This window comes from Epinephelus moara, chromosome 4 (genome assembly GCF_006386435.1).
Source record: "Epinephelus moara isolate mb chromosome 4, YSFRI_EMoa_1.0, whole genome shotgun sequence".
NCBI classification, from domain to species: domain Eukaryota; kingdom Metazoa; phylum Chordata; class Actinopteri; order Perciformes; family Serranidae; genus Epinephelus; species Epinephelus moara.
In genome coordinates this window covers 26,027,559-26,039,113 of record NC_065509.1, presented here as the reverse complement: position 1 = coordinate 26,039,113, position 11,555 = coordinate 26,027,559, and the positions used below count along the sequence as shown (strand labels likewise).

Here is an 11,555-nt window from a genome sequence, read left to right as displayed (position 1 = left end):
CTGTCTCTTCCTCTCTGACTGTGTGACAGTTAGTTTCATTGCAAAACCACACCGGAATTTTGAAAACGCACGTTGCTTTTTTTTTTTTTTTTAGCCGACGTCTTCGCACGCCCTCCATACACCGACTAACACACACAAAGATCTTCAAATACACTAAATGCCGGCAAATATGCAAAATATGATAAAATTTGCATTGGGTTTTGCGTGCAGAGTTAGATAATCCTAACAGAACGCTAAAGATTTAGCCAACATTTTCTTTTGTGCGCTCTGAACACTATTAAAACAGGCCTATTGTTTTAATACTCGACACAATATGAATAAATGACATCTACATGTACAAACGGCTGTGTGGAAATGACTGCCACTGTGTTATTTCTGCTTAATACCCAACAGGTTAACAACAATGACAAAGGTTTAGACTTGACAGTGATCACCTTAAAGTTGTGAGAGCTTTACTTTTCTCATTATTGTCTCATGTCCACTCAGATTCAGGCACTGTGCAACAGCGACCTCTGGTGAATTGAAGGGAAAGTTCCTAATTGCCCATCTAAAAATGATGCATTGCATCATTTCCAAAACAAAATCACTGGGGGGAAGTGTAACCAAGCAGCCCTACTTTTATTTAGATGCTGCACTTCCTGCACAGTGAACACTATTTTAAGAAATTATCTGTATCTGCAGTGCAAGTGTTTTTTTCTAGAGACTCATTCTGGCTGTGGTGTGGGTCTACTGCTGTCACACAGACCTCTCTATCTCAATATCTAACCAGATGTGCTGCAGATTATTGATGTTGTACGTATACAACAGTGTCATATTTCACTTGATCACAGGGAATCTTAAATATGCAAGAACTGACAATGTTTTCTTTTCTACAATAAATTCATTTATTTTCATTTTCGATTTGCATATTCACTTTGTTTTTTGTAGCCTAATAATCTTAGAAAACCACGTTAAGTAACCTCCTAACTTCTCAAAACACACCTTTTTTTGTGGTTTTGTGTCTTATTTAGGCAATTGTATGTCCTTTTTGTTAATTTTTTGTCTTTTTATAGTCGTTTTGCCCACTTTTGTAGTTATGTGCCTCTTTGCAGCTGCTTTGTATCTTCTTGTGGTCATTTTGAGTCTCTTCCTGGTCAGTACATGTTAACTGAAAAGATATTTTTAGAGCTGCAACCAGCGGTAACATGCTTTTAATAGCGCTTGCTAGAAATCTTGTTGGTTACCACTGTCTGTGCTATTTCTAGACCTCATGTTTTTGTTGTTTCTGTATATGCATGTATGGATTACTGAACGGGCCCCTCTGGTCCTTACCTGCAAAAGAACTAGAGTTGCAGCAATTAATTGCTTATTTGTAAACTATTAAGATTAATCACCACCCTATTTGATTATCGATTTATTGGTTTGAGTCATTTTTTAGGTCAAAATAGTACAAATTCTTTGATTCCAGCTTCTTAAATGTGAATATTTTCTGCTCTCTTTACTCTTCTGTGACAGTGAACTGAATATTTTTGGGCTGTGGACAAAACAAGACACTTGAGGAGGACATCTTGGGCTTTGGGAATTACTTGTTAATATTATTAACCATTTTCTGATGTTTTAGAGATGAAACAACTTATCAGTTAGTCAAGAAAATGATCAACAGAATAATCAACAATGAAAATAATCTTTAGTTCCAGCCCTAAAATGACACTTAAATTAACACGTACCAACCAGGAAGAGACTAAAAATGACCACGAAAAGATGCAAAGGAACTGCAAAGAGACACAAAACAACTACAAAAAGACACAAAATTAACAAAAAAAGACACAAAACCACTAAAAATGAGGAATAACTACCACAGAGTCCGTGTCTTACTCCTATGTAGAGGAGATGTTGGGGCCTTTTGCATGTCTCTGCAGAGTTTTTGCATAATGTATTTGTCTAGTACTGTTTTTGTTGTTTGTTTGTGTTATTTTTGAATCGGCCCTGGTGCTTTGGGCGTCAAAAATTAATCTACAAATAAAATGTAAAGTGTATCTTCTTCCAGATCCTGTAATTTGATTTCATTTTCTTTTTTCTTCATTTACTGACTTATTGTCTTCCTTCATTCATTTATATTTATTTTATTTTATTTTTTCTTTACTTGTCTGTGGATGTAGGCTATATGTACACATACTAGATGTGTGTATGTGTAGGTCTTTGTTTACTGTTGTTAAAATCAATAAAGATACTGTTGGGAAAACATGTATTTTCGTATTCTTATTCTTACTACTACTATTACTATATTGTCTCCTATTGTGCCACTGTAATAACAATAATTTAATTATTACAGGTAATATTTTTGAAGAACGTTACTAAGCCTGAAACCAAACTTTCAGCCTCACTCCTTAATCAACATGTTAAATAATTAAGGAGCATGTCTCTGTGCAACAGCTGAAAGCATATCATCTTGCTTGTTATGGATAAAATAAAACATTCATTGACCTTATTCTGTGATAGAGTTTTATTTAAGAAGAATGAGCACACATGGAAAAGCTAGGACACATCACAATCATATACTCTTTGCAAATAAAAAGCATTTTAAGAACTGTTTTTACTTTATAAAATAACTCCCAACATGTTGTGACAGTGTGCTGTTTCTGTCTCTGCATGACAGAGTGTGTTCCTGTGCGGTGGCAGTCTGTGTGTGTGTGTGTGTATGTGTGTGTGTGCTGACACTGCTTGTGCAGCAGTTCTGGGATTAACCACATCAGGATTATCAGATTGTTTCAGAGCTGCCAGAATAGACAAGATGACAGCTTCATATAGGGCACCACACTCACTCATGCACACACGCACTTAATCCGACTCTCCTTGCTGAACTCAGATAACCCGCACTCAGGGAATTTGCAATGTACAAAAGGAAGCCGACACTACAAAGCAGTCAAAAACTTCTACCTTTAATATATAATTCATGTGACATTTTAACAGGTTCCTAAGCATTTCATTGCAGTTTAGTACAAACTCTACAGCCGTGAGATGAATAATATAGTGCACATGGGATGAACCTCAGCGTCATGTGATTTGCCAAATTTGAGCCAAATGTCAAAAAGCAATAAATATACGTGTCTGTGTGTGTGTGTGTGTGTGTGTGTGTGTGAGATCACTACACCCCTTTAAACTGAATGTACTCTCTTCTAGTTACAACAAAAGGTACTACACATCTCCTCAACAGATTGTCTGATGGTTACACATCCGTGAGGTCCTACACAGAGGAGAAGTTTGCTTTGGTGTCTGTGCAGGGCCTGATAAGATTCCCTATTTGTTGCCCTGTTTTGGCCATGTGCGAGGGAGCTGCGGCTGCTGCTTTGGATGGAGCATAAATCAAGTCTAATGTGTCAAAACTCAACAGGTGTTGTAACCACCACCTGCTGACTCACACCACCAAGAAACCTCAAACACATCCCCCCCCTGCATCCCTTCTTCCTCAGCTCATATGTAAAGAAATCCCCCCTCTAACTGGCAGGAGTAGGGGTCGCGGCTTTCTCTGTGTCTGCAGCCTCAGCGGTGCCTTCGGTGGTGCCGGGGTCAACCTGTACGGCCTTAAGCATGGCGAGGGCTTTGGCTTTGACATCCTCGAATGTTTCCTTCACACCCTTCTCCAGGATGTAACCCTCACTCTCGCCCTCTGGGTCCTCCAGAGCCATGGCTGATTCCACGGCCGTCTGCAGGTACCGCAGGCTCAGGAGCACTGACAGCTGGATGGAAAGAAGCAATAAGAAGTATCACAAAAACTGACATCTGTAGAATCAACATAATCATGTTTTTCCCTGTTAAAGGGTTTTGGGGGAGTTTTCCTCTATCCACTGTGAGGGTTTAAGACAGAGGGTGACCTGCGTTGCCCTGCAGGTCCTGGACTGAGCTCATACTGAGCTATCTGCACTTGTACATCAACCCTGGGCTTCTTGATATGCTGGGGAACTGAACTGAACTGTACATATCTTTTTGTTTCTGTACATATTTTCACATTTGTGTTTCCTTTTGTGTGCACTCGTTTCTTTTTCTCTTATCTCTAACTTGGCACTGGAGCTGAGCCATCATGCTGCACCAAAACAATTACCATCAACTATGGCAACTGTGGCAATAATAATAAAGTGTCAAGTATCAAGTGAAGCCCCCTGAGGCAAATTGGGATTTGCGATATTGGGCTATTTAAATAGAATTGACTTGACTTGAATCATATCAGTTATTGTATTTTGTTACAGGATTGCGCTCATGAAGATGAGATAGAGAGTCAGTTTGACAAACATTCAGATTTTGTGAAGCAATCGGTTAGGGACTGTACAATATATTCTATTTCCTTCTTTGCAGATACTCCATCAACATATTCAGATTAAATGTTCCTGCTTCACTCAAAAATATGTTTTTCTTTTGTTTACATATCCCAAAATGTATGAGCTTTATTGCATTGGTGCAAAGTTTGTCACTAAAAAGGTGTTTTCTTCTACTGAAGGAGGTGATGTCTGTGCATTTCCCAAAAACTGAGATTCAACCATGCACCATGCAAACTACGTAATACAGGAAACACATATCGGTGGGGAAACATACTTCAACACAACACCAGCAAAAAAAACCTGAAATCTCCAGTGCAGAGTGGACTTGTTAGTGCAGAGAGCAAAAGTTTGCATTAGCGCAGTGAAAGTTTTGAGTGTGCAGATTTGGGTTGTAAGCCGGACGAATGTGAACACACTGCAACATCATAGCAGATATTATTGTATATTTCACAACCACTAACACTGCGTAAGCCACTGCCAGTTGGCCTATGAGCAAACAAGCTAACAAGCTAACAAGCTAACAAACAAAAGATGCTAACTACACTCTGATACGTCTGCTAGTCACCGATTTTGGTGCACAACAGACTCTTCATTTGAGTTTTGGTCTAACTGATGCTGTGTTCACGCTACGAGCAGCAATGCTACAGCATGACTGACCACATTATCGCTGAGTCACAGTTGAAGTGTTACTCAAACACTCGTTGATGTGGTTATATCATCTTGGGCTTGCGTGTGTCTGTTTCTTGCCACAAAGCATGTTGACTGAACGTCATCTGAAGTTTGTATTTGGTCAGAAATACTTCTGCGTTTGTTCAATGTCTGAGCCTTTTAACATCCATTTTGCAGCGCCATTGCATCCCTGTGTGAGAACACATGATTGGTTGACACTTAACTGTGTCATTTGAACCCTAAAAAAGTTGAGTCCGACTCAACTTTGAGTTGTAGCTCATCATGCCTGTCTGCAGCAACAAGTGTATGGCGTCAGTTTGTATCTTCATGTCACCGGCTTCCATTGAAAATGACTTGTAGCTTGTTGCTGTGTCGCTCATGGGGCTCAAACATGTATGCCTGGATCTCTATGTGTTTTCTGTAACGCTAATGTTAGCTGTCTCTCACCAGTTGACCTAGCTGCTCACACTGGAACAGAAGCGGAAAACAAAAGCAAAACCTACTGCAAGCAGTGATGGTGGGCAGGGAGAAGGCCAGATCCATAATTTCTTGAGGGAGAAGGCGCCAATTTGTAATGTTATGTGGGGAAACTATGTTTAGCAAAGTATTAGTATTAGAAAAAGTATTTAAACGTGCCTGAAGCGGGGCTTTAAGGTTAAGGTCAGGGTATGCTGTCTTAAAGTCTGCATTTTTTTCAAATAAACATTCTTTTTAAACATAAAGTCCAACTCACCCTCCCCACCCCAATAATTTTCATACAGTCCCTCACACAAAACGGGTTCACGTCTCCACATTTTTGAGAGTAAACATTGCTGCAGTCCAAATAAAGCTGAAATAAATGAGTTGTGACACAGTCGGTGCTGTACAACATATTTTCAGTTTTATCTCACGCTTCCTCTCCCCTCTTTTGTTTGATCTCACGGCTACATGATTCAAAGCAGATTTTTGGCTTTTGCTTGAAAATCAGACGTTATCTACAACTCAGCTTGAGGCCTCGTTAACTCTCTGCACGGCAGCCATCCATCCCCATCATGGTGGACTGGAAAAACAGCAACACTGAACTGCTGTGCTTAAAAGGATAGATTGTTTGGCTAGCTGCAGGCGGAGTGTAATGATGCACTGTTAAACATGTGTATGAGTGTCCTGTTCCAGCCTGAGGTCTTGTTTGTTATTTGAAGAGAACGTGCCGTCAATACTGTGATTTGACAAAGGAGTGAAAGTACATGTTTGATTAAAAGACAGAAATCAATGTGTGTCAGTGAGGTTTTCTTTCTCTTGGTTGTCACGGCATCAGGAGACAACCATTATAGAAAATTCTGGGGGTGTGAATGTGCGTGTGTCTGGAATCCTGGTACCTGCAGGAGCAAACATCAGAGTTATACATATTTAGTTAGATAAACCCTGTGTGCCTTGATAAATATTGTATTTTACCAATGAATCCCACCTGTATTAGGATGACTGACAGCACACCAGGACCAGTTGAGTTCATCAGCTCCATGTAGTAGTCAGTCAGAGCCTGCCTGCAGCCACGGCTGTACAGGTTGAGTTCCTCTGATTGGTACTCATAGTTGTAATGGGCGTTGTTGTCTGTCAGGTGGTACCGCAGGCAGGGGCGAGGGGAGGCAGGGTTACAGCAGCTGAAAGGAACGCCATCCAACAGGTAACGGCCGTCCACATTACTCCGGATACGACTGGAGACAATGAGGGGAGGAAAACAGATTAGGAAAAAAAACACAGAAATGAGAGAGGAGGAGAAAGAAAGGAAGTTATAGGCTTGACTTTCAGCTCAATACACACTTAACATTGGTGAGAAATGAGCAGTGCCTCTCTACAAGTGTCATCACGTCATAACCTTTCAGTTTACTCATCCCTTTTCACTTATTTCATCTTTGACCAACCTTTCTCTGCTTGCTTTATGACCAACCTTTCCATCCACTCCTGTCATTCTCATCAAAAGTAAAGGCCAAATCTATTTTTAATACGCTCATCCTCTACCTTCACATCATCCTCTTTCTCCAGCCCTCCTCTATAACATATTGTTTGACCTTTTTGGATGTGAAGTCTACTCATCTGTCATTCATCTAGATCTCTGTTTTCCTCCTCGCTTTGCTGTGTAGCGCTCATCAGTCCAGTCTCCTCACCGTCACCTTGTCTCACCTCTCTGCATCTCATAACTCGCTGTATTGCGATTCACACTCACTCCTTGACCTCCTTGGAGGTGAAGTCCAGGTATCTGTTGCTGATCCACTGAACTTCAAACCAGTCCTTGAAGTTGTTGTTTCCACAACAGCGAAACTCCATCTGCAGACGATCAATGGTCTCTTTCTGGAAACAGCGGCCCGGCACGTCTGTGTCCTTGTAGAAACGGATACCGTTCCTGAGGCCCACCTGGCAGTGGAGAGAAAAGGGTGAAGGAGAAAGATGTTTTCTGTTTTTTTATCTGTTCATGATTTTCAGTCTAAGGTAAAACCATTTTCTAGAGGAAATTTTAATTTGACAAAATGCTGAGTTCACACCAATCTTAGAAGTATGTGCGGATCATTTGTGGGGTGATTTTGTGGAATAGACTGGAGGAAGAAGTTACACAAATATCAGACAGTTTAAAAAGATAAACACTTTTTGCGAGGTATAGAAAAGAAGAAAGGGAATGTGAAGCAAACTAATGGTGATATCCCAGCTGTCCACCAACATTGTTAGACTTTGATATTTGGTTGAATTTAGGTTGTGACATCAGGTGACCACAATTCAGTGTCAGGACAAGGTCTTACGCCAACATCATCTTCACGTAGAATATCAACGTTTTGTCGTAAGGTATGGTGACGAAACCCAACCTCTGCAAACCATCATTAAGTTAACATCCTTATGACGTGGGTTTCTAACATCGTTAGACATTTAAATTACTTTCAACCCCATTTTCATTGCAACCAAAGTTTAACATCTGTCCGACATAAGAGTCCAAGACCTTTCTAATGTCATTTTGACATCCAGTGCCAGCAGGGATTGTTGGTTAATTGGTTTTATTTTTTTATTTGTCACTTTCCTGATTGGGTGGTAATTTTGTTTATGTATGAGGAAGATGGATATGATGGTTTAGTTTAGGATGGACACTGTGATGAAGAGTGAGTTTATCAGATTGATTGTATACAATAGGGGTAGGATTGGACAGTAATCTTGCTGTTTCCTACTTCATTTTGAACATGAGATGTGATTTTAAGTTGCTTACTAAAAGTTTGTTGTATATGTCCGCTGTTATTCATTGGTTACTGCTGTCTTGTTTGTTTTTACATGTATTTTAATTTTTACAAAGTGTTTGAAGAAAATATATTCAATTCAATTCAAAAAAAGATGTCTGGTTTGTTGGTTAAATTATTTTGTATTCAATCTTAATGCAACATTTAACAAAGTTGAGAGCTGTAATCCTTCACTATTTGTTGCGTAATGAATTAACACATTTGAAGTCACCAGAAAATGGTAAATGTATGCTGTTATGTTGATTAATGCGCATAGTTTTGTTTTGTTTGTAAGATTTTTCTTTGCTTTTGTGTATCTTTTTTTATCTTACTTAACTGGATTTATTGCTGAACTTGGAAGAATATGATGCCACATTTATTTTCTTTGGCACAAACCCCCTAAACCCTTCTATTTTCATCTGTAATTGTAGACAGTTGGCTTCTCTTTCAGCCATAGCAGCTTTATGTTTCATTTTGGGTATTCCACAAGGATCAGAACACATCACCCTGTCACAGATCTCTCTACCACAAGGCCGTACTGGCGCCTACTCTCCCTTCTTTGACCTGTCACCCTCCAATCAGTACCAGTGACCCCACCTTTAGTGACTCCTCCAGGCGTCCCTGCAGGGCGTAGCTGAGCACCACCACAATGATGAGCAGACAACAGATCACTGCAGCTGCAGCAAACCAAGCCAGCAGGAAAACTTTCCAGCGTGGGAAGCGGGCTGGGTCCAGGGAGTCTTGACACACACGGGTGGCAACCCAGTTGGTGCCGATGGAGGCCAGGCCCACCATCATCAGGATGTTGGGCACCACGTGGATCTCTGTGTTGTCCATCACCTCAAGGAAGGAAGGGAAGAGCACAGTCAGAGATAATCTCAGCCACAGGAGCAGCAGCCAACAGCAAGTCACTTTGTCATTTCCTCTGCACACTTTAGCAGGTAATAATCCTGCATTCAATTAGCCTTATCTTTGCTAAAAATTACCTTGGCAGCCAAGAGATTCAATTAGCTGCTGATAGGCTGGATGCAAAGGCTACTACGGCAGTGTGATGACAAATTTAATTCATTGCCCAGGTTTCAGCAAAAGTCAATTATAGACTGAGTTTATTATTGGCTGAGTTTTCAGAAGCCTGTCAGCCATAAAGAACCTTTGCCCCATTGTTGTTTTAGAATTACCATTAAGAGCCACAGCCCAGTGCTGCCACCTTGCAACATCATCATTATGCAGTGTCTGTTCAGCCATATGTGAGTTTAGGACAAATAATATCAGCCTCTGGTTGTGGAGTAGTCAGCTTTGTCAATGATCTGTGTAAATGAAGTATGTGAAGTGAAAAACAAATTGTCTCAATGTGTATTTGTATATCTAACTCTTGTGGATCATCATTACTGTCACTATATTGTTGGTCACGTGTTACATTTCTCTACACTCATAGGTGTAGATTTCAGGGGGGATGCAGGGGACACATCCCCCTCAGTATTTAGAAAATGTGCATGTGTCCCTCCCCCCTGTAAAAACATGAATGTAGCAGAGGAGTTTTGACAAAATTAGAGACATTTACACCATAAATTAATGCAGAAAATGCACAAATTGGCACATACACATTCAACAGAGTGCAGGAAATTAAGTGTTTGACACTCAAAAGTTTTCTGGTGGAGCCCCCCTCCCTGTTTGATATGTGTCATCCCCCCCTCAGCCTTTTCTACACTAACTCAATAACACTTTGCTGCACAACTACAGATTATGGAATCCCTCACTGGAGATCAATAACTATCTGGAGGCATGTGTTCATGGCCTGCAGCTTTCCTGTGCAGCACACTGGATATCAATGCATGCAACCTATCCCCATCAATTACCAATCAATCCAGCCCAGTGACTAGCAGATTGAATGAATGCACCAATCTCACAGAGGTCATGACCTCCACCTGCTGCTCACTTTACCTAAAGTCAATACACGTTGAATCCCAAAGACTATGGGGGAAAAAAAGTGTTGATTTTTATAACAGCATTTTAACGCACAACGTCCTCATGACCTAACATGCATGACTGCGCCCGGGTGTCACTGTGTGCATGTTTACTCTGGTATTTTCTACGCTGCGTGTTTGTGTTTGTGGATTAAACTGTGGAGCTAAGTTTAAATAAAAGTCACAGATAAGCGGCGGCGCAGCAGACTCAGTCAACAACCACGAGCAAAGGCAAAGGTCTGAGCATATAAATCTATGTTTGTGTAACTTTGAATTAATCCATGCCAGTGTTTTAAGCCCGGCCCCCTTGAGTCTTTAAGTCGACATTGTATTAATTTGTGTGCACATGAGTGTGTTTCCCTCGCTCTACCTCAGCCCTACGGAGCAGCTCTGTCTTAAGGTAAACCCCCAGACAGAAGATGATGGCCCCCCACATCACCGCCATCCAGGAGAGCAGCCACAGGCCCTGGGCCAGACGCACCCGCCGCTGCTGGGTGAACTTAACCTTCAGCAGCACCATGGCTCACGACTGTGCAACGCAGAGACAGAAGAGAAACGTGAGAGGCAGGAGCAGGAAAGTTCAGTGTATCTGGTCAAAACTCGACGGTCAATCCAGAGGAGGCCAGCTGCATGTAAAGAGACAAACCCGTCAGAGGTCACAAGAGGTTGTTTTCACAGTGGTCAGTGCAGGCCTTGTTGTTTAGGGGGTTATTAGCAGCTTGAGCTCATCTAAGTTGTTCCAGGTGGAGGGGATAAGCAGGTAGATCCCTGTGATGGTAAAGGACACGGTCGACCTCTGGGGATAATCCAAAATGTTCCACTTGGATGCTGAAATTGTCCCAAACAGATGATTTATGATCCGAATAAGTGCAAAAAAACCATGGGAAAATTGGAGATAATTGTCAAATAACAAAATATGTAAGAAAATAGATATTCCTTTTTCCAGAGATGACAGTTTTCTTCTCAAGTTGACTGGTCACACCGCTGTAGCCCCCCCTTTGAGATGATTTCCTCCTCTTGACGTGATGATGTCTTTTGATGGCGCCCCTCTGGGTCTGTGCATGTGCGGCGACCCCCTAAACCGCCGTTCCCATGGTTGGAGGACACAGAGACTGGCCAAAGTCGAGAGTTTGGAGCCGTAATCCCTCCAACAGAGTCCCTGGGATCCTATTAAAGTCCAGGGGCCAATGAGAAAGCAGGCCAGTGTCTGATCAGCAAACTTGCTCTGATGGACACGTAGTATGAGAGGGGGACTATTGGAGTGTTATGACAGGTGGACTTACCTGAAACCAGCACAGGCCGGACACTATGGCCGCCTCGGAGGCAGAGTAGATATCATGGGCGCAGTTAGCTGTGACTAAATATCATGAGATTTGAGAGTGTGGGAGCATGAGCAAGCA

General features: G+C 41.5%; 1 protein-coding gene across 1 annotated transcript; it reads right to left on the bottom strand.

Annotated features, from left to right (window-relative positions):
* Positions 1-3,473: 3,473 nt before the first annotated feature.
* Positions 3,474-10,675, bottom strand: rom1b (retinal outer segment membrane protein 1b). Its single transcript, XM_050042657.1, has 5 exons — positions 10,526-10,675; positions 8,789-9,031; positions 7,162-7,349; positions 6,406-6,652; positions 3,474-3,716 (listed from the first exon to the last, which is right to left on the bottom strand). Exons 1-5 carry the CDS (start codon positions 10,673-10,675, stop codon positions 3,474-3,476), a joined length of 1,071 nt encoding a protein of 356 aa, XP_049898614.1.
* Between the last annotated feature and the right edge of the window lie 880 nt (positions 10,676-11,555).